Source organism: Ambystoma mexicanum, chromosome 9 (assembly GCF_040938575.1).
Source record: "Ambystoma mexicanum isolate Mex_15411 chromosome 9, UKY_AmexF1_1, whole genome shotgun sequence".
In the NCBI taxonomy this organism is placed as follows: domain Eukaryota; kingdom Metazoa; phylum Chordata; class Amphibia; order Caudata; family Ambystomatidae; genus Ambystoma; species Ambystoma mexicanum.
This window is the reverse complement of record NC_090931.1, coordinates 1,211,134,144-1,211,158,310: the sequence shown is the minus strand read 5'-3', so window position 1 is coordinate 1,211,158,310 and position 24,167 is coordinate 1,211,134,144. Positions and strand designations below refer to the sequence as shown.

Below are 24,167 nucleotides of genomic sequence, written 5' to 3'. Positions count from 1 at the left end.
CCTAGGTGAATGCTAAGATACAGGAGACATGGGAAAATTACTTTTATACAGCTTTAATGTTGTGGGGGTGGGGATCTGTTCGGGAAGGGCGTTGGCAGGGACGATGGGAATGTATATGCTGTAAGGGTTCAGAAGGAGGAGACCGACACACAGGTGGCAGAATAAAATGATTGCTATAGACTTATTTAGCCACGAAAATAAAAGAGAAAACCTAACTTACCCTATCTCTAAGAGGGGGTTATCTACCTCAACTTAAATGTAACTCAAATGTCCACCGTCCTGTGTCAAAAGTCCCCATCTCTGTCCCTTACACTTCTAACTAAACTAAAGGTTGCTCCAATGTGTTTGGTCACGGTAAAAGACTCCCTTCTCCTGGACTAGGTATCACAGTTCTGGTTACAAGTTCTTAACCCGGGAATGTCTCCCTTCCCCTAGTCCCAGGATTCCCCAGATACAAGACTGTGAATCCTTTAACACTCTTTGCTCAAAAGTTCTGTTTCCCCATTCCAGGGGGATTGACTCCCTTCCCTGGATCCACTGTTTCCAGCACAGTACTGGTCTTGCGAGGGGGGATGATTCCCTTCCCCCGACTTCCTGGTTTGATCCTGTTGGCTCTGATCCCTGGTCTCTTTCCAGTTGGATTTACAGTTGCCAAACCACCACAGGGAATGACTCCTTTCCCCTGGTCTCCATTTAACTTTGCTTTCACAGTTCAAAACGGACTGTCTTTTACTTTAAGGGTCCAAGAAGCAGGCTTCACAGTCTCTAGCTTCTGGCATACTTGGTTCTCTCTACTGCCACAAGGAAGACTTGTACTTCTTTCGCTTTCAGACAAATCTGGAGACGGTTGTCCCGCCCCAAAGGGGCATATAAAGAGCTAAAGTGACCCACCCATACATCCTCTGAGATTGCAATGGTTTGCGCTGCAATTTGGGAGAGTTCCATGAAATTAACCATGACCCAACATTGTCTTGGGGTAGCATGCTTCAGAGCTTTCAACATACTCTTGCTATCTGCCTGGTACATGGAAGCCCGGTTACTCCTTAGCCAATTTTTCCATTTATCTTTTGGACTCCTCACCATTTCCATTTTTTTTTCTCCATGAAATGGAAGTTTCTAAGATGTACCTCACTTCCTTATGACTGCTCTTTTTTCTCATATGTACCTCAGTGTCAAAAATATGCATGTACTTTGCTTTATTAACAGGACTCTGCAGGTTTTACCGCCCTCTTTATTAAGGAGGCTACATAAGAGCCAAAAACAACATGTGTATAATAAAGTGGTTTGGATTAAAAATTCGATGTGATGAAGTCTGACAAAAACATTTTCCTTATGCCAAGTAATTCTAGTTTTGGCCTTATTAATGATCAGAGGGAGAGTATTAGTATCCCTATTTACATGCTGCAAATCCATGGTCGCTTAATGCATTGGGTTTCAACGAGAAAGAGCGAACCATATCCATCAATGGTTTTGACATATAGATATCAATTGTTGACGAAAAGATGCCATTAGTCCAAGTGTTAAGGTCAGCCAAATCACTCAGCAAGTCATTTACAGAAAAGAGACCACAGTTCGTAAAAATATTTTGCCATAATTTCCCTTGTGGTGTTTCCCTGGGACACCCCCAGGGATCCCCTCTATGATATTTTTCGAGTTACTAGTAGTGACTCTTAATATACCCATGTGCTTTCCTGCTCCAGTGCATTTGCCCCCTTTCCTATTGATTTCAACATTAAGATCACACGCCACTATAATCTGCAAACCAGGGCATTTTACATGTTGCTCTTCAATGAATAAGTTCAGGGCCTTAAGGGTAAGAGTTCAGGATTCCGATAGATATTCAGCACAAGGGTAAAGAGTGAACAGGAACCCATTGTTCGCTCCACAATTACCTTTAACTGCATTTCATCACAATGAAACTTTCCTTTACTCTTAAGTTGATATAATTTCTGATAGCCAGTAAAAGGCCCCCTGACCGTCTCCCTCTCAGGCCTTTCATAGCCAATTCCAAATAGCCAGTAAAGCCATCCAGATCATGGGGGTGGCAAGCCAGGTTTCCTGAAAACAAATGATTCTGAAATTCGCCAAAAAAAGAACAGGAGTTCAATAGAGTTTTTAAGAAACCAGGACCTTCGAGAATTCCAGGACAACAATAAGAACCTTTCCGTCTGGTTAAAGGTTCGGTTTCAATCCCTGTAATGGGGATATAGATTCTCGAAGACTTGACGCTATTTCGGGCCAGGAGTCTCACCTACCCCCTGGGTCAAACTGCTCCTGCCTTGTGAGTTAGCAGTTGAACCTCTTATGGATCTCTCCGCATATGGATTCATGAAGCCTGGACTAAAATTTAAGATTCCACACCCAAATTCATTGAAACAGTTAACTTCCTGCAGTATCGCATCATACACTGTACGTGAGAGAAACACTATGCGCACGTGACCATAGCGATCTTGGTGGATGAAATCCACCAATTTGATGTCCCTTGAAGAAATAAGTCTCAAGGTTGAGATTTCATTCAATAAAGCCAGGATCCTCCACCGATTTACCGAATCTCGGCCTCCATGGCTAAACATGTAATATAGAAGGACGCTAGGGTCATCCGGGAAATGGTGCCGTCTCCACATTACATCGTTAAGTTCGCTATTATGAATGGATTTATATGTTCTTCCACCCCCCTCAGCTAAACCTCTACCCTCTCGCTCCTCGTCGGCCACACCATTATCTGGAAAAAACCCTTCCTCCTCCAGAGTATTGGGTTTTCGAATTCCGACCTGAGGGAAGCAGGAGGGTACCATCCTGGGGCCTCCGCTGAGAGCCTCCCAGGGCAATTACAGAGCACTCCCACACTTGTAGTATGGGATCCCTAATGTTTAGAGCGTTGTAAACTGGCTTACAAAATGTGGTTGAGTTCCCGTGCCCCACCTTCTCACCCGCTTTTATTATTGGGGGTCCACTGTGAACTTATTAGTTTGGGAGTGTGGGGGGCAGGCGGACAGAGGAATTTGAAGCAAATTTACCAGTCTGTTTTACCAGAGTTTCTAGCTCTATACGGCTGAATGGGCTGCCCCAATCCAGCAATGGATGCTTCCCAATAGGACTCAAATCCACTGTTCCCTGAGCAACAGGTTCACTGGCCACAGGCAGCTTACTTCCAACAGAAGTAACCTAACAGAAGGGCCACAGGCTTAACAGCACTCTCAATATTAGCAGTTTGGTGGGATGAGATTTCTTTCAGCTCAAATGGAAGATCTGCACCACAGAGAACCCCTTATTGCCACTCGAACGTGATTGGCAGGAATTATCAAACGTCTTCGCTCTCTCTTCATTTGTTTGTTTTTTTGTAAAGAGGTCATACACTCCTGCACCCCTCTTAATGCTGAGGAATCACCTCCCGATATGGGCATCGCCAGAGCTCACCTCATAGTGTTCTTAACGGGGGTGTAAAGCAGGAGGACAGATAGGATGTCATTGTACATCCCTGCCCCAGTAGATTTACTCCTCCTTGAGCGGAGATGGAGCTTCATTCCAACACAGATGACACAAAAATACAGATAATCTGCGCAACACAGACCCAATCCCCCTCCGTTTGCTTTCAACGAGGCGTTAAACAATAACGTTACCGGAGCAGCCTCCTGCCGCCCGCTAGCCGGCTAACAGGTCAACAGGCACTCACAGGGCACTCCGGGTGGCGCGCAGCCCCGTCTTTATATCACATGGGTGAGCACAGGTGGGCGTGGCTTAGAACCGCAGTATTGCACAATGTGATCTACAAAAGATGTAAATGAAAAACAGTCAATAACTGTCCTCTTAGGATAGAATCACTACGAAGTACGGTATTGAGCAGGTCCACATACTAAATATCAAGCAGCAAGGCTATCAAACAGATAAGCACCAGCGTTCGTGCAGCGTCCTAGACCAACAGGCACTCGCAGGACACTCTGGGTGGCGCGCAGGCAGTGGCGCGCATGCGGTGGGGCGGCCCCGTGTTTAGATCACTTGGGTGAGCTCAGGTGGCGCGTCTTAGCGCAGCAGTATTGCACAATTTGATTAAATATCAAGCAGCAAGACTATCAGCAGATCAGCTGTAAAAAATCCAACAGAAGCCCACCGGCATTCGGGCAGCGTCCCAGGCCAACAGGCACTTACAGGGCAGTCAGTCATATTTAGTTGGAACGTGACAGCCAAGGAGGGCACAATGTCATCAGAGGAAGGGGGAGGACCAACCTTCTCCCTGTCATGGTCAGCCTGATTAACTAACAAAGGCTCCATGGAACCGCCCTGCTCTTTTGTTAGGCCCTTCAACTGGTGGCAGCAATTATCATACCAACAGGGTGTACTTCAAATATGGGTAAGAGAGCCTCAGTAAAATCAAAGGGTGTGCACTGAGTTTTGGGTACCGAGGATCCAGAGTGATGTCAACCTCTGAACACTCTACCAGTAGGTGACTATCTGGGTAGGCTACCTGGAGGATACTTCTTAAATTCAAGTTATCTAAATGTTTGGCGTCATAGTAGCTCATTACAGGATGGATGGACCCCCTCTGAAGCTAGTGCTAGTCTCCTCTGGTAACATGTGCATACTGTCCGCCTTCCAAAGATTCAGGTGCTCCTTGTGTTAAAGGTGGCAACAAGGTGCACCCCAAATGTGCAAAAAGGGGTACATCGGCGAACCTAATGTTCAAACGAATACCAGATTAATGAAGAGGATTCAGGTCTGCTTGGATAGGATGCCAGTAGAACGAACCAGCAAATTGGGGAAATGGGGTAGAACGATGGCAAAGGAAGGTAGTTAAGGAGAGACAAAAGCCAGGCTGCATTTTTACTTTATAGCATTATGATAGGTAAGGAACAAGCTACTTACCTGTAACTGTTGTTCTCCAGCATGGGTCTGGCATGGATTCACATGCTCATGAATATTCCCCGTCGTCAGGCTGGGAATCCTCGGTAAAGAAAAAACCAGTATCAGTTTCGTTTCTGATCTGTCTTTCGTAGTAATAACCAATCACTGGTCTCTGCGTCATACTGACCACAGCCAATGACTGCCCTCTACCTAAGCACCGCCTCTGGCAGCCATCTTCAGATTTGGAAGCACGTGAAGTGGCAGTATGACCAAGTGAAGAGCCGCAGAGGGGTAGGCGAGAGGGTTCGCATGTGAATCCATGCCAGACCCATGCTGGAGAACAACAGTTACAGGTAAGTAACTTGTTCCTTCTCCAGCATGGGGTCTGGCATGGATTCACATGCTCATGAATAAAGAATACATAGCAGTACACACATGCACAACCACGGGAGGTGGCAAAGGCTCAACATTAAGCATTGCATCAAACTCAACATTAAGCATCTTACCTCCCCACCAGGCTCACCTCAGGCGAACAGGTTGCGCAGCACTGCTTGGCCGACCCTGGACTCCTCCCTGGAATCCCGATCGACGCAGTAGAACTTCGTGAAGGTGTGCGTCGACCTCCACGTAGCAGCCCTGCATATGTCCAGCAGGGGCACACCAGAAAGGAACGCCGTGGTAGCTGCGATCGCTCTGGTGGAATGGGCTCTCGGACGGCCAGGCAGCGGTCGGTTTGCCAACCGATGACAGTACATGATACAGCCGGAGAGCCATCTGGAAATGGAAGCCTTCGAGAGAGCCTTCCCCTGATTGACAGGTCCAAAGTTCAAAAAGAGTTGTGACGTCTTCCGAAAACACTTCGTGCGGTCCACGTAGAACTTCAGCGCTCTAGCCACATCCAGCGAGTGCAAAGTTCTCTCAGCCGGCGACGAAGGCGACGGGAAGAATACAGGCAACACCAAGGGTTCGTTGAGGTGGAAGTCCGACGGTACCTTGGGCATGAAGGAGGGGTGCGTCCTGAGCACTACCCTCGTGTCGTGAAAAGTCAAGTACGGGGCCTTGCAGGAAAGGGCCTGGATCTCTCCCACCCGTCGTGCGGAGGTGATGGCCACAAGAAACGCTGTTTTCCACGACAGAAACTTCAACGGAGCCGAGTGCAGAGGCTTGAACGGAGGTCCCATGAGCTTGGTCAGCACCACGTTGAGCTCCCACGCCGGGGCCAGAGCCTTCACCGGCGGGAACGTTCTGAACAGTCCCTTCATGAACTCTTTCACCAGACGATGAGACCACAAGGACGTCCGCCCCGTGGTTCTGGTGTATCGGGAGATCGCAGCAAGATGAATCTTGATGGACGCGTGTGCCAGTCCAGCTTTGGCCAGCGTCAGCAGGTACGGCAGTACTTGGGGAGCCGTAATCCGTAGAGGGTTAATCTTCTGTGCGTGGCACCAGACAGAGAACCTCTTCCATTTGTGTCCGTAGCATTTAAGAGTCGAGGACGCCCTGGCCTTTGCAAGAACCTCTCTGCAGTCGGCCGGTATGTCGTATCCTCCAAACTCTAGCGCTGCAGGAGCCAGGCCTGCAAGTTCAGCGATTTCGGGTCGTGGTGGAGGATGGCGCCTCCTTCCCTGGAGAGCAGATCCGCGTCCACCGGCAGTTTGATTGGCGGGGACGCTGACAAGTCCAGAAGGTCCGGGAACCATATCTGCCTCGGCCACGCAGGTGCGACGAGGATCATCCTGCACCGTGACCTCTTGAGCTGGTTGACGAGCCGGATTAGCAGTGGCAAAGGAGGGAACGCGTAGAGGAACAAGCCCTCCCAGGGAAACGAGAAAGCATCGCCCATGCTCCTCGCCTGGGGAAACCTGCTGGCGAACCTCCGGCACTTGGAGTTCGTCGCCGTCGCGAACAGGTCGATCTGGGGTGTGCCCCACCTTCGGAAGAGGCGATCCACTAGATCCTGCCATAGTTCCCACTCGTGGCACGAGCGCAGCTCCCTGCTGAGTGAGTCGGCGATGGTGTTTTTTATCCCTGCCAGATGAAACGGCACCAGAAACATCCCTTGGGCGACTGCCCAATGCCACAGGTCCTGCGCCTCCTTGGACAGTGCTGGGGACCTGGTTCCGCCCTGTTTCCTGATGTAAAACATGGTGGTGATGTTGTCGGTGAAGATCCTCACCACCTTGCCCTTGAGGGACGGAAGGAAGGACCTGAGGGCCCAAAACACTGCACGGAGCTCCAGGACGTTGATATGTAAGGATTTCTCAGTCGGGAGCCAAAGGCCTCTTGCGTGCAGATTTTCGGTGTGCGCTCCCCACCCTTCCAGGGAGGCATCCGTGGTCACTGTCTCCTGGTGGGCTGGGGTCTGGAAGTCCATGCCCGCCGTCAGATGCGCGCGGGTGCCCCACCACCGGATCGCTCGTCGGAAACTCTCGTCCAGTGTGAATCTTTCCTCGAAGCTGCCCATCGTTTGGATCCAGCGCGCGTCCAGGAACTCCTGCAACGGGCGCATCCGGAGCCTGCACATGGGAATGAGGTAGATGCAGGAAGACATCATTCCGAGGAGGGACTTGATGGACCTCACCTTGGCCGCGTCGGCCACCAACATCCGCTGCACCTTGCCCAGGATGGTCCTGGTCCTCTCCTCCGACGGGGAGGCCAGAAGGGACACTGTGTTGAGCCTCGCTCCCAGGAACAGAGCGTCTTGCGCGGGTACCAGGTGGGATTTGGCGTAGTTCACGGAGAATCCCAGGTCCGTGAGAAGTTGGACGGTCCTTGCCGTGTGAACCACGGCGAGCTCCCTTGTCTTGGCTCGGATGAGCCAGTCGTCCAGGTAGGGGTAGACGTGGATCCCTTCGCGGCGCAGCTGCGCCGCCACCGGTGCGAGGCACTTGGTGAACACCCTGGGTGCCGACCGTAGTCCGAAGGGGAGGGCTTTGAACTGGTAATGACGCCAAACCTGAGGAATTTTCGGTGCCCCTTCAGGATGGGAATATGGAAGTAGGCATCCTCCAAATCCAACGACGACAGGAAGTCTCCTTCCTCCAGCTGAATCTTCTTCACGAGGAAGTATCTCGAGTAAACTCCGGAGCCCCGAAGCCTCTTTGGGACGAGTTCGATGGCGCCCTTCCTGAGCATCGCCTTTACCTCCAGGAGAAGTTGAGGGACGTGAAGTTCTTTCCTGGCCACGGGGGGGACGCGCGGACACTTTCTTTGAAACTCGAGCGCGTGGCCCCGGGCCAAGGCGTCCAGCACCCAACGGTCGGTGGAGATGGACTCCCACACGCTGACGAAGCTCGCCAGCCGACCTCCCACCGGGGTGCTTCGGTGGGGGCCCGACCCCACGGCCGGTTCAATCCTGCTTCGACGAGGCTTTGCCGCCTTGTCCTTGGCGACGACGGCGGGGTCCGCCAGACTTGCCTCGTCCTCTGTAGGCCTCCTGAGACGACGAGCGGGCCGCTTGACGGTAGGAGGAGAGACCGCCGCCGGAACCTTTGGAGGCGCCCTTGCCTCCGCTACTCCGAAAGGGCGTCCGTCGTTGTTGCAGAACTCCAAGGGCCTGGGCCGTCTCGGTGTCCGCTTTAATGGCCTGAAGAGAATCGTCCACTGTTTTCCCAAACAGGTTGTTCCCATCGAAGGGCATGTCCAGGACTCTGGTCTGAACGTCTTGACGGAAGTCCGTAGCCTTGAGCCATCCACGCCGCCTAAGGCAAACGCCGTTGCCCAACTGGCGGAATCCAGTGTCGGCGATGTCCGTCGCAACGGTAATGGCGTGGTCCGAAGCCACCTCACCTTCCTGCAGGATCTCCAGGGCCTCTGCCCTCTTGTCGTCTGGCAAGAAGTCCAGCAGGGGAGCCAGTTTGTACCAGAGCTCCCTGTCGTATCGGGCCACGATAGCCAAGGCGTTGGCAGCTTTAATCGTCGTCGCTGCAGACGAGATGACCCTGCGTCCCATAGCGTCCAATTTGTTTCCCTCGCCGTCCGGTGGGGAAGTCGATGTGGAGGCCGCACCCCCCCCCCGCTTTCTTCCTGGCCGCCGCGGAGACGACGGAGTCCGGGGTAGGCTGCGCCCGGAGGCACAGGGGGGCCGTGTCCGGGACCCGGTACTTTTTCTCGTACCGGTCTCTTCTAGCTGGCGTCGTGGAAGGGTTCTTGAGGAGGGTGAGGCCCTCATCCCAAATGTTGTCCAATAGAGGCACTGCGAGGACCGTCTTCCTCTTGGCCTCGCGCCGCTGATAAAGGAAACCTTCCTTCTTCTCCTCAGGGCAGAGTTGGAAAAGCTCGGATGCCCTGGCGATCATGGAGTGGAACGATCCAATCTCGTCGGGCGGAGAAGCCCTGGTGGGAGGCGACGACGGTACATCCTCGTCGTATACCTCGTCGTCTGTACCCATCGCTGCCGTGTCAGTCCCAGTATCATCCCCTCGGGTGGACGGGGAGGAGGGCTGGAAGGGGCGCGACGGCTGAAAAGGAGGAGGAGGGTGGATCCTTCTTTTCTTGGTAGGGGGAACCCCAGAAGGTCCCGGTTCTGGGTCCCCCGACGGGAGAGGTTCCGTCGGCAACGGTAGTCTCGTCCTTATCTCTGAGCATAAGGACTGTATAGCCAACAAAATGGCCGCCGAGCTATCTCGCGGCGCTGGCAGAGGGGAATCCGGCGGGCGATCAGGGGCCCGTCGGTACCCTCGACGATATCGTCGTCACCTGCGTCGCGATCCATCCCGACGGGCCGGTCTTCTTCCACGCCGAGGCCGTGGCTTAAGACCTCGACCAGCTCCTCCTCCGAGGTTGAGGCCGAATCTACGACGACGCCCTGCCCCCCCTTTTTCTTCCCCACGGGGGATTTCACGGGGGTCCTATCGATGGGCACAAAAGAGGACTCCCTCCGAGGTGGCAGGGAGACTCTGAGCCCCGAGGTCGCCACCACTGGTGTAGCCTCCACAGGCTGAGCCAGGGCCGCCGCGACAGCTTCGATAGAGGGCTTGGCCGGATGGATTAAGGCCTTCACCACCTTAGGTGCGCTCACCGCCTTATCCTTGAGGGGGGGGACACTGCCTCGCTCCCCCTCCGCCTTCGAGCTCGACCGGGGCCTCTCCAGGAGCCTCGCCGGGTGCTCGGCCTTCCTCTTACCCGATCCAGAGCGTTGGCTCGTGGTTGATGGTGCCGAGGAGGGTGCGCCCAGCCTGGCGCCCGTAGAGCACGACCGTTCGGCGCTCCCGGTGCCAGCGGACTCGCGGTGCTTGGCCTTATGTTGGACCCCCGTCGCCGGGGCGTCCTCAAAGGTCTTAGAAGACCGCTCGGATTTCTTCCTCTTCTTCTCGCCGGACGGGCTCTTCTCTTCCAGCCAGTTGGCGAGACGTTGATGGCGGTCCTTCATGGTCCGCTCCGACATGTTGCCGCAAAACGCACAGTCCTTCTCCACGTGCGTCTTGTCCTCATGTAAGCAGTAGAGACAAAAGGAGTGTTTGTCCTCCTTAAAGACGTTCTGGAGCTGGCATCCAGGGCAGATCCTGAACAGCTTTCCGGGCGTCGAGCTTCCCTTCTCCTGGGCCATGTCCGGGCCTGAGAAACTTCTGGAGTCCTCCAAAAGCATAGCTCGATGAAATCTTCACCCTTGAGGGGCGCAGACGAATCCAACACGGGTCCCCGTTGATCGGATGAAGAGTCGGTGGAGCTCGAGGCTCTTTTGACCGAAGAAAAAACGTGAAAAAATAGCACTAACGCTAGAGAGCAATAGCACGAGGATCCCAACACATGAACGTGCGGTAAAAATCTGAAGATGGCTGCCAGAGGCGGTGCTTAGGTAGAGGGCAGTCATTGGCTGTGGTCAGTATGACGCAGAGACCAGTGATTGGTTATTACTACGAAAGACAGATCAGAAACGAAACTGATACTGGTTTTTTCTTTACCGAGGATTCCCAGCCTGATGACGGGGAATATTCATGAGCATGTGAATCCATGCCAGACCCCATGCTGGAGAATGTGACATTTGTAAAGTAACCTTGTAGTGCTGGAGTGACAACAGGGTAGTGCGTTAACATATCCAACTGGGCACCCGGTAGACCGTATTATGCAACATTGCATGGGCAATCACAGTGTCATTCCAAAGGCTGGCTGGTAACGGGCAGAAGATGCGAGTGGGGTGTGCTGTACAGTGTGAGACTAACATCTGTGGCTAGTATTGGTTGCTTGGAGGTTCAAAATGGGACGCGAGACCAGGGAGAAGTTATGTAATAGCGCATAAGAAGAGCAGCAGGTATTTAGGTGGTAGAGTGCCTCTGTCTTTCTTTGCATTGTAACGGTACATTACACACGATAACAAGGACATTAAATATAGTTAATCTTGTGCTTTGCATCTAACCAAAAAGACATCTTTTGACACCTCAGCTTTGGTAATTTTCCCCAAGTGAAAGCAGAACTGTATATAGGATTTAGGTCAAGTGGCCGCACCTCATCGCCTTCTGTTTCAGGCCTAACGGCATCTTCCAGCTGCAAGGGCAGGCGAGGCTCCGCCAGGCTGATGACGTAGATCTGAAAGTGAAACAGGACATATGCGTAAGAATAGTTAGGGTACAATCAAAGTTTTACAAATACAGCGTTCTTGGAACACAAAATTAAACATTTGCATGAAACCTCTAGCTGAAGTCAAGTTCAATCCTGCGGACGAGATGTACCACAGGCGGTTGTTTACACACACTGACAGAGGGGAAGAACAGCATGTAACGCCGAATGTAACAAAGTGAAGCCTAGATTTTAAAATGGAGAAGTTACGACATATTGTCATGCAACAGATGAGAACAATAATATTTGTTTACTGTAAACATAGCAGGTTTACTCAACATAGCAACGTGCAGGTTCTCTTACTATTGGATGCTAAATACATAATAACTTGTCTTAATATCTGTGCATCATAACAGGCTTGTCAATTTAAAAAAGGCACACATGCCAGTGAGGTAGGGAACGTCCTTCCGAGTCCTTTCCCAGCCCTTTATCATTATATAAAACCTCTGTCTTCACTTCCCAAACATTTAAATGCGCTAGCAATATTATGGATCCTATTAACGAAGGATACCCATGACCACATGCTGAGTGACGTTTTCCTTCTCTTATATTCCCTTACATTCCCATAAAGATGGGAACATTACCAAGAAGACGACATTTATTGTGCACAAGTGCCAAAGTTAATCTATCTTCATTGTCTGGCTCTGTTCTACTCAACCTTTTCAAATCGATCATCAATCATAACGGAATGCGAGTACAGACCCCAAAAGATCAACATAGGGGTCAAGAGAACACGTTTAGACAAACTGAACATTGGTTTAATAATTATCCTCAAGAAATGCATTTGGAGAGAGCCAAAGGACTAGCACATAGGGACGTCTTGCAGACCTCTCTTTTGGTGCAACATAGGTTTATTATCATTGGTAGCAAGTCGAGTAACAGAATGCACCTCCTCGTACACACAATGCATCGTAAAGACGAGTTTCCATAAAAGAAAAATCAATTCGAATTTTCATGGCAATGTCCAACAAAAATTTCCTTGCCCTGAAGTAAAACCTAAGGAGAAAGAAAAAATACACACAAAATTCCGTCTGGGAAAGGATCCTAACTCTCCACCTCACAGGCCCATAGGCAAAAAGCTCCAAGACATGTTACGCAGGTATTATCCTAGTATAGGCCAACAAATGGCCTAAAAACCCTCTCCATGTACCAAAGGAGGACTTTATATGCCCCTGTATTAAGTATATTAACTTTGACACATTACAATAGGTCACATTTCAGCATACCAAATAAATCTAGTATAATTGCTGCCTTCAAATATCCGGAAACTGCATGCCCCACAGCGAACAATGCTTTAGTGACTAGTTACTAGACCAGCTTGCAATGGGGTATTTACCTCTCATCAGTTTGTCCAGGAAGCATATTGCCATATAATTTGGAATGTGCAAACCTATCACTCTGATCAGTTCTCGAAGAATTTCCCCCCAGTGTTTTCCTAGTGTGGGACATGAAACAAGATATGTCTGAACACTCCCGCATCCCCACAGCCTCTACCACAGGCACTGTCTCCCCTCTTGCACAGTGTTTTGAATATTGCAAGGTCAGATGCAAGCAAAATACCATTTGTACTGCTGCTCTTTGTGTAATGTGGATATTGATGCTTTATTAGCCAGATGTGACCTCATGCCTCTTTATAAAGTTCTGTTCACAGGTAGAGGAAAGCCAGAAGGACTCGGGCCGAAGAAAGTTATCAAAGGGTTTTATTTAACCTAAAATAAAACACCTTTCTATCCCCATCGCTAAAAATGGAGTTCCTTTCCTAACAAACTATACTAAGGCTGCTCGTCAATAGTCGAAATAACATGTTCCTCTGTCCAAACCTAGCCTCCAAACTGGCCCTACCACTTTGAAAAAATTAATCCCAATCTCTTTCAGGGCCTACATGAATGCCTCCTGGTTTTGGACTCAATCCCTATCCGTAGAAAATGATTCTCCCGGGTTTAACCATTCTTGTCCATCTTGTCAAAGTTCCAAAAGTCTCTCAAGTTTAAAAAAGAAAGTCTCAAATTCCTCAAAATATCAAATGTCCAAGATGTCGTAGGTGGAGGGATACCTCCATAATCCCTCTCCCAAAACTTGGGTGGGTTTCTCCCCACTCATTATAAGTTTTCGTTATCTCTGTTTTCCCATTGATTTTGTTCTTCACTTGTCTTATTGGGCCCCTCTGCCTCCCTTGGGGCTCTCTGTACCAATGTCTCACATTTCTCCCAGGGGTATTGGTAACCCCCGCTGTCCATAGGCCTCTTGTGGTTGGCAGTTTTTGTGAGCAGTTTGGCTGAATACAATATTCACGTTTCTTGGGCTCCCATAACCCTTACTGTTACTAGGTTCTTTCTCTGTGCCTTTATTCCCCTGGTATGGGGTTAGGGTAATCCTTCTTCCCCATTCACTCTCTGATCCCTCCGCTCCACTACGAGCAACCCAGGTATCTTCTATGTCGCAGGGTTTGCTCCAGTGAGGTGGCGTCTGCTTGTTAGCCGTGGCGTATTCTGTGGCCTTCTGGCGTTCCCGCCTGACACAGGTGAGTTTTGTCTTCCACTTGTCTCAGTGTTTTTCTGCTCCTTGGCTCCTTCATTACGAGGAGAGGATTCGTTCCTCCCTCGTGTTCTGGGTTCAGCGTTGTTTCCCAGGCACACCACCTCCTCTGAGTGGTCGTGCCTCCAGGTAAGGACGGCTCTACTCTGCCTTGCCGACTTCGCACAGCTCTGCACCATCTCTCTCCTCTTGTCTCTCTCCGTGCCACAGCCGGCTCTGCTGTGCAGCACGGCTCCACCCCTCAGTGACGTGCTCACGCCGGAAGCTCGCTTTTGCACATTGCTTCTTCCCCTCCATTCAAGGATGATTGCACCTTTATTCTTGCTCCGTTGCCAAAATGGGGCATGTTTATGTTCAGCTGTCCAGCCCACAGAAACCATCATAGTCTTGAGCCAAACACCATAAGGCACTTTCAATATTATTTTGAGTTCCACCGCTGAATGTAATATCAGTTTCTCAGATTCCCATGAATGCACATAGGGCTTTAGTTCTAGGTTCTTACCCATGGGCATGGGAGTCCTTGTCCCCTTGAGGGGAGTCACTCCCAGTGAAGTCCCGCTTTCCCAAACCCCTAGGGAGGGTTCTCCTTAGCGGGTTCACCTCCCTAGCCTCAAAGCGGGTGGACCCCACAGGGAAAAGGGACGAAACCTTTGGATTTGTCAAAGTACTCATTTTTCAAGTAGGAGAAAGGTGGAGTGACACCAGCCCTCACAGATCAACTTGCTACTTAGCAACTGAGCCGATAGTACTGCAAGTAATCTCGTTCTTTTATTCAGAGGATGTCCTTGCACTGCAGAAATGACACAATGGTGTTTCCCTGAAGCATGTATACAATAATTTCACCCTGCCCTCAACTAACCGTAAGCAGACAAAAAGTTGGCATTTCAGTGTACCAGTGTTATTGGATCCAAGAAGATTGTGCACAGTAGAAACAGAATTTGTGTGTCAAGCAATGTGCACAGGCCTGTTGTAAAAAAGCACAGACATTTCAATAAACAGTAGGCCTGAAACCATTTTGGCTGATGCTCTGTAATGAGGGAAACGATAAAGTGAAGAAGATGACTATATAAACAGTTACTGCTAGTTTAAATTGCTATTCTAGCAATAATCAGTCAGGAATACTTTCACATGAGAATCTTTAAGGAGCAGATCTATTAGAAAACATTTTTTAGCTGGGTGGAATTAGCTGCTTAAAAGGCACAATTATGTTACATGAACCAAATACTCCCGACCATAGCTGCAAACGTATCTACTAACAAGTCCTATGACTTTGAATGTCTAAGGTAGTAATGTCTAAAGTAGTATGAATAGTATGAAGTACAACAAACCCACTGAAAGGTAACGCCTTCACTTTGCTCTGCCTCATGGTCATAGAACTTTCCATTTCTATTTAGCACTATATGATGATAAACATGTAAAGAGTGTTACAAAGTGGATGAGACAGACTATCCCGATTTCCCCGAGGAAACCGTCGGTTCAGGACATCTCTCCTGCAGTGCAGTTGATGTCTGAATGAAGGATTTCTAATATTGCCTAACCGAAATTGGAGCTCCATATTTCTTTCACACAACAATTGTCAGGCTATGTTTATCTGACAATCTCTTCCAAACTCCATTGTTATGAGCGCGTTAACTGCTAATGACCAGTCTCTTTAGGTAACCATTAAATATAACTACTTATTCACCACTACAAAACAATCTAATCGTTTCCATGTTTTAGTAGAAACTGGGTTCAATCCCTCGAAGATAGTGCATAGATGAACAGAAAGGTAATAGAGAAGGATGCTGCTGCGGAGGTGAGGATTGCCACAGACTTGCTGGATGGCTAGCCAATAACAGAGGTCAGTCCAGGTGTGTACTCTGATCATCCTTGCACCTGGTGGGCAATACATATGTGGATGAGTTGGGGGGGCAGAGGGGGCTCCACCACTGCGGCGTGGATGAGCAGGGTGTACCAGGTGCCAAGGTGAGAGGTTTGCCATTCAATACCAGCAGTATAGTACTGAGGGCAGGCAACACGGCGCACGACAAAAGAGGTACCTGTACACCAGCATATCTGGAAGAACTTCAGATGCCCCCAAAGTGAGCAGGTCAGTGTGGCAAAGGTGAGGCAGGAGAGGGAGCCACTCGGGCGACTGCCCGGTTTGTCCAAGAGTGGGAGTGCGGCGCCATATGCCCCTTTGCCATGGAAGGGGCGGAGGCGGTAACAATGACCAGCATGGAGTAGTACGACGCAGCCGTGGCCCATTGAAGAGTTGGACACTGTGGGGTGACCATACGGTTGGCGCGCAGAGCACAGACAGCTGGTACTACTGAAGGGTGAGACGGGCCAGCACTGTTGACAGTGATCCTCAAATAGTGGAGGTGTGAACCCCCCATTCGTGGTGGGTCCCGGTGAATTATGTCTAAGTCGCATAAGTCATGGAAACAACAAAGCTGCATTTTGATACCCCTGCATCCATGAAGAACCCGAAAGCGGTGGGACACCCCAGAAGGGAATTCTCAGTCTCTGCCCCTCGATCCCAGCGGCGCATTCAATGACATCAAAACTTTGTTTAACCAACTACAGGCCAGTATACAGTCAATGGATGGGAAAATGGAGACACTCACGTGTAAAGTAGACCACATGCAGGTGCGCTTGGACAAACACGTGGAGAGACTGGATGAGGTTAAATGACGAGTCCCAACGGTGGAGGAGGAATCTACAACAGCAAAGCGAGAAATTGTGCAACTCAAGAGGCAGCCAAAAGAACTGGCGGACAAACAGGATGACATAGAATCGAGGTCTAGAAGAAATAACTTGAGAATTTTGGGCGTACCCCAGACAGTGGATAAGCGAGCTATAGAACCCCTCGTTGAATCAATTCTGAGTGAGGGGCTGGGCATTGAGGACTTCTCAGGAGTCTTCATAGTAGAAAGAGCACATTGGATACCCAGTGGAAGGAAGCCGCTACCGGGAGATCCATCTAGACCTATTATGGCACGTATATTGAACTATCGGGACAGACATGACATTGAGAAAAGCCAGGGAGAAGGGTTCATTACCATTAGACTTTTTCTGGATTTTTCCGATAAAGTGCAGGCGAACATCTATTGATGTGAAAAAAAGGCTAAGGGAGAGGGGCATGAAATATGTTATCCTTTTCCCTTCCAAACTTGGAGCATGGGGGACGTGTACTGTTTTTCCACACCCACGAAGCAGCACCTATCTTTTTTGAGTCACTGTCCAGAGGGGCGGGGGGGGAGGGGGGAACAACACCATGGGGGAGACGGGGGGGAGAACCCTGTGAAGTCTGAAAATGGGGTTAACGGCCAAAGATGCTTATTATGTTGGTTATGTAGGATGGGGCGAGTGGGTAGCAAACCTGTTGATAAAGAGCCAAGGTGGGTGGTCACTTAAGTAACCTTGTGCAGAAGCTATTGATAGTTGAAGGTTGTGCAGGAGGGCAACTGGCATGTTGTGGTTGCCGGTGTGGGGGGAGGGGGGCTGGGATGTTGGGGAGTGGGTTGGTTCTTTGGGAGCACAGTGGTTCGGGGGAGGAGGGTTACACAGTAACTTTTTCCCTGGTTCTTCTTTCCGTGCACGCATGTGTCCGTTCCCCAGCGTCCACGAGAACTGGATGGTATCAACAACTTCAGGTACAGTCTGCTTCCCCGTCCCCTTGCACACAATTGTTCGTGTGCCATGTCTGCTACTGGAGTGTGTTGGAATTCATAGCGTATTTCCGCACCTTAAGCATTGGTTTTTGTTTGGATTATTTTAGTTGTTCATTGCAAGTAGTTTCACTGCGACATGCTTTTTGGTGTTGAACAATGCAAATATATTTGAGCTGCTGCCGACTTCTGCTTTATCTGATGGACCCCCACTGAATGCCATCCACCTTTATGGTGGCCCGCGACAGTAAAAAAATATTTTCTTTCACCTTTACTAACAGGTCAGTAAGTTATGATCTACAGAACACACACATAAGGGTGCAACTTTGGCTCTATGACCTATGGGATTCTCCTGCTTGCATGCATTGTTATGACCTCGGTCCGTGCTAGCACCCCTTGAGTCACTGCGAGTGGTTTAAGTGGTGCGAGGTGATTGCAGGCTGGTACCACCGTTAATGAGGACAAGGAGGAGCCCTCTAGTTTTCCGTAATTCAAAGCCCTGAATCTCATAGTGTTAGTGGTTCCCTCCATACACCTATATTTACATTTATACATCTTTCCATCACTTACCAGTTTGGCCACAAAGACTCATCAGCATGGCAGGGTTCTTTCTATTCCTATATCGAGGGCTGCACACATCTCTTTACTGCGCCACAATTGTATTTCAAAAACTTGGACTCTTGGTCATAGTGAGAGTAGGTTTATTAATAGCCCTTTTTTGATAACACGTGTTTCGGCACACTCCTAGTGCCTTCCTCAGATCAGGGCAATATCTATTCACTGATTATTTATAACATAACATTTAGAGATTTGGCAAATACAAAAAACAACAAACAAAAAATCAAAAAGTCAATTTGACAAACGTTACATTTACGACGGAGCACAAATCATATTAAGTTCATATGTTTCGCGATTTCCCCAAAGTAGAAAATAAATAGTAAATAAAACATCCATTTAGACACATAAACAACGTAAATTACATACATGAACCCATTTGTAAACAAAAATGTTAAGCACATACCAATCAGGAATCGAAAAATCATTTGGAGGAGTGTGGAGGTGGGAGTAAAGGGTAGTTGAAAATCTAAAAAAGAAAAAGAGATAGAAATATTGTAAGTCACTAATTTAGATCACGAGGTTGCATTGATTAATATATCGGGGAAATCCCAAATGGGTAAATCTAGCTTACCCATCGACTGTTCTGTCCGCTACAAATAACGTATTTGGTTGCTGAGTCCCATCAGACTCTAAACGTTTTCTAGAAAAACCAAGGTGAGACATCAGAGTCAAACCACTGTGTTCATACATTGCCGTTTTGTTGCATCCTGACATTACCGTTAGTTTGCCTCCAAGCGTTTAAACATACTCCCATTTCGCTACGTTAAAAATGTTCTATAGTTCTATGCGTTTCTGCCCAGCAGTAAGATCTGAACAATCCTCATGCTAGTTTCCATTAACCTGTATTCTATCATTGTGTGCCATAGAAATTTTACGGATGAGGATCCGGACTGCAGTTTCAAACGCGGACCCTTTGTTAATTGGTGCGTTGTTATGTGGGCTTAACCGCCCCCTAGGGCTTACCTGACAAGTTCTGTTTTACTGCATCACGCGTCGGGTTTCTAAAATGGCAGAGGTCTTTCCCTGTCATTTATATATAAAGTGTTGCTATGGTGCTGGTACTCCGTCCTACCTCTGTTTCCATGCTAGAAAAACTGTCAGCCATATTTTAATGGTGAGGGCTAAATTGTCTACAGCGAGTTCGTGCGTGTTCTAAGGCTGTTTTGAATTTAAAAGGAGCCAGTCCTTCTGCTGCAGTATGAGTTCCATTAATTGTAGTCTTACTCTGGGCTAATTACATGTGATTCTAATCTGAAGTCCCATCCTGTGGAGTGTTAGTTGCTACAGGTGCATGCTGGGAGATGTAGTCTCTGTGAAATTGAGAGGTCAGCGCCTTGATTATCTATAGCGAATTCATGCGTGTTCTTAAGGCCGTTTCGAATTTAACAGAAGACAGTCCTTCTGCTGAAATATGAGCTCCATTAATTGTAGTCTTAATCTGGACTAAATGCATGTGAACCTAGTCCGAGGTCCCATCCTGAGGAGTGTTAACTCCTACAGGTGCAGTCTGGGAAAAGTAGTCCCTGTAGGATTGTGAGGGCAGGGCAATCCTAAAATCTCGTTCATGGGGAGGCAAAAGTGGTGCTACCTTGAATTTGAATTTACCATATGTTGGGGTACATCATACTAATCTGGATTTTAAAAAAATAATTCAACTACATTGTGGCCTGCTTCACAGGCGCTTCATTCTAATCTATATAATAACAGTTGTCATTTACAGAATTCATAGAAAATATGACATTTCCTTGTCTGTGTTAAGGCCGTCTTCTACACTTCTGAAGAAATTTATAAGTTTAGCCTCCCCCTGACGTAGCAACAGTTCCTGGTCGCCACCTCTGCAACCCAATGTCACTTTTTTTAGGCCGATGAATTTGATGTCTTGTTTATTGTCCATCTGGTGGACGCGCTGCCAGTGTTCTGCTAGAGGCAGATTCTTGTCTTGACTTCCAATCACTGCCAGGTGTTCCCTAATCCTGAAACGGAGTTCACGAATCGTACTGCCAATATAGATTTTTTTGCAAATGCAGATAATAGCGTATATGACATGCTTGCTTTTGCAGTTTATCTGTTCTCGTATCTTAATTCGAAGACCATTATCTGTCTTGAAATTATTTGTCATGGGTGTGGCATATTTGCACATTGTGCATGTGCCACATTTCCTGAACCCTGGGCTGGATTCTTTTAGCCAGGTCCCTGCTGTCTCCTCCTTTTCTTCTGGTAGTAATGACGGGCTGAGGCTCTGTTTCAAAGTTTTAGCTCTTCTGTAGATCAATGATGGATGGTCGTGTATAAATGACCCAATATGGGGGTCCAATTTAAGTAAGTACCAGTATTTTCTAAGAGATCTCTTAATCACATAGTTATTTGCACAGTATGTGGTGATAAATTGCACCTTGTCTGGCGGATTCGGTTTCACCTGTTGTGTTAGTGTCTGTTTCCTCTGGATTTTTCGTGCCTTGTTGTAGGCAGTTTCAATGCTCTTCCTTGGATAGCCCCTGGCTTGAAATCTCCTGGACAATGTTTCACATTCCTCATTAAAGTGAGATAGTTCATTGCAGTTCCTCTTAGCCCTAATGTACTCCCCTTTAGGGATATTCCTAATCACCGGTACATGGTGACAACTCGTTGCATATAATGTGGAGTTGACTTCAGTCTCTTTCCGGTATGTTCTAGTTTTAAGATGTTCTCCCGAAACATAAACATTCAGATCCAGGAAATTGATCTCTGTTTTGCTGCTGATTCCTGTGAACTCAATACCTAACTGGTTGCTATTAATTTGAAGTCTGAATGCTTCCAATTGCTGTGGTGTGCCATTCCATACTAGCAAGACGTCATCAATGTAACGGGTCCATTTGATGACGTGTCTGTTGTAAGCCTCTGTGGTATAGATTAATAGGTCCTCAAACATGCCCATTACCAGGTTCGCTAGTGATGGTGCATATTTGACCCCCATGGCTACCCCCCGTTTTTGTTTGTATATGGTGTTGTTAAAGGTAAAAATACTGTTGTCTAGGGTGGCCATGAGCATTTCTTTTAACATACAAACGAACGGGAAATGTGATGCCGATTCGTCCTTGAAAATGTAGTCAATAGTATCAAGTGCCAAATCATGTCCAATGGACGTATATAGGGCCTTAACATCCCACGTAGCAAGGTGGTATGTAGGCTGCCATCGGATGTTTTCAATGATATGTATTGTACAGAGATCAATTTCCTGGATCTGAATGTTTATGTTTCGGGAGAACATCTTAAAACTAGAACATACCGGAAAGAGACTGAAGTCAACTCCACATTATATGCAACGAGTTGTCACCATGTACCGGTGATTAGGAATATCCCTAAAGGGGAGTACATTAGGGCTAAGAGGAACTGCAATGAACTATCTCACTTTAATGAGGAATGTGAAACATTGTCCAGGAGATTTCAAGCCAAGGGCTATCCAAGGAAGAGCATTGAAACTGCCTACAACAAGGCACGAAAAATCCCGAGGAAACAGACACTAACACAACAGGTGAAACCGAATCCGCCAGACAAGGTGCAATTTATCACCACATACTGTGCAAATAACTATGTGATTAAGAGATCTCTTAGAAAATACTGGTACTTACTTAAATTGGACCCCCATATTGGGTCATTTATACACGACCATCCATCATTGATCTACAGAAGAGCTAAAACTTTGAAACAGAGTCTCAGCCCGTCATTACTACCAGAAGAAAAGGAGGAGACAGCAGGGACCTGGCTAAAAGAATCCAGCCCAGGGTTCAGGAAATGTGGCACATGCACAATGTGCAAATATGCCACACCCATGACAAATAATTTCAAGACAGATAATGGTCTTCGAATTAAGATACGAGAACAGATAAACTGCAAAAGCAAGCATGTCATATACGCTATTATCTGCATTTGCAAAAAAATCTATATTGGCAGTACGATTCGTGAACTCCGTTTCAGGATTAGGGAACACCTGGCAGTGATTGGAAGTCAAGACAAGAATCTGCCTCTAGCAGAACACTGGCAGCGCGTCCACTAGATGGACAATAAACAAGACATCAAATTCATCGGCCTAAAAAAAGTGACATTGGGTTGCAGAGGTGGCGACCAGGAACTGTTGCTACGTCAGGGGGAGGCTAAACTTATAAATTTCTTCAGAAGTGTAGAAGACGGCCTTAACACAGACAAGGAAATGTCATATTTTCTATGAATTCTGTAAATGACAACTGTTATTATATAGATTAGAATGAAGCGCCTGTGAAGCAGGCCACAATGTAGTTGAATTATTTTTTTAAAATCCAGATTAGTATGATGTACCCCAACATATGGTAAATTCAAATTCAAGGTAGCACCACTTTTGCCTCCCCATGAACGAGATTTTAGGATTGCCCTGCCCTCACAATCCTACAGGGACTACTTTTCCCAGACTGCACCTGTAGGAGTTAATACTCCTCAGGATGGGACCTCGGACTAGGTTCACATGCATTTAGTCCAGATTAAGACTACAATTAATGGAGCTCATATTTCAGCAGAAGGACTGTCTTCTGTTAAATTCGAAACGGCCTTAAGAACACGCATGAATTCGCTATAGATAATCAAGGCGCTGACCTCTCAATTTCACAGAGACTACATCTCCCAGCATGCACCTGTAGCAACTAACACTCCACAGGATGGGACTTCAGATTAGAATCACATGTAATTAGCCCAGAGTAAGACTACAATTAATGGAACTCATACTGCAGCAGAAGGACTGGCTCCTTTTAAATTCAAAACAGCCTTAGAACACGCACGAACTCGCTGTAGACAATTTAGCCCTCACCATTAAAATATGGCTGACAGTTTTTCTAGCATGGAAACAGAGGTAGGACGGAGTACCAGCACCATAGCAACACTTTATATATAAATGACAGGGAAAGACCTCTGCCATTTTAGAAACCCGACGCGTGATGCAGTAAAACAGAACTTGTCAGGTAAGCCCTAGGGGGCGGTTAAGCCCACATAACAACGCACCAATTAACAAAGGGTCCGCGTTTGAAACTGCAGTCCGGATCCTCATCCGTAAAATTTCTATGGCACACAATGATAGAATACAGGTTAATGGAAACTAGCATGAGGATTGTTCAGATCTTACTGCTGGGCAGAAACGCATAGAACTATAGAACATTTTTAACGTAGCGAAATGGGAGTATGTTTAAACGCTTGGAGGCAAACTAACGGTAATGTCAGGATGCAACAAAACGGCAATGTATGAACACAGTGGTTTGACTCTGATGTCTCACCTTGGTTTTTCTAGAAAACGTTTAGAGTCTGATGGGACTCAGCAACCAAATACGTTATTTGTAGCGGACAGAACAGTCGATGGGTAAGCTAGATTTACCCATTTGGGATTTCCCCGATATATTAATCAATGCAACCTCGTGATCTAAATTAGTGACTTACAATATTTCTATCTCTTTTTCTTTTTTATATTTTCAACTACCCTTTACTCCCACCTCCACACTCCTCCAAATGATTTTTCGATTCCTGATTGGTATGTGCTTAACATTTTTGTTTACAAATGGGTTCATGTATGTAATTTACGTTGTTTATGTGTCTAAATGGATGTTTTATTTACTATTTATTTTCTACTTTGGGGAAATCGCGAAACATATGAACTTAATATGATTTGTGCTCCGTCGTAAATGTAACGTTTGTCAAATTGACTTTTTGATTTTTTGTTTGTTGTTTTTTGTATTTGCCAAATCTCTAAATGTTATGTTATAAATAATCAGTGAATAGATATTGCCCTGATCTGAGGAAGGCACTAGGAGTGTGCCGAAACACGTGTTATCAAAAAAGGGCTATTAATAAACCTACTCTCACTATGACCAAGAGTCCAAGTTTTTGAAATACAATTGTGGCGCAGTAAAGAGATGTGTGCAGCCCTCGATATCTCTTTCACAATCGGAGTGAGGGAACTCTTTGTCTCCGTTT

General features: G+C 47.6%; 1 protein-coding gene across 1 annotated transcript in view; it reads right to left on the bottom strand.

The window, feature by feature from the left end:
- Positions 1-24,167, bottom strand: part of DARS1 (aspartyl-tRNA synthetase 1) — a 985,274-nt gene that overhangs the window by 448,150 nt on the left and 512,957 nt on the right. Inside the window, exon 8 of the mRNA XM_069616538.1 lies at positions 11,284-11,364. Coding sequence (XP_069472639.1) covers positions 11,284-11,364 — 81 coding nt within the window. The remainder of the gene's footprint in view (positions 1-11,283; positions 11,365-24,167) is intronic.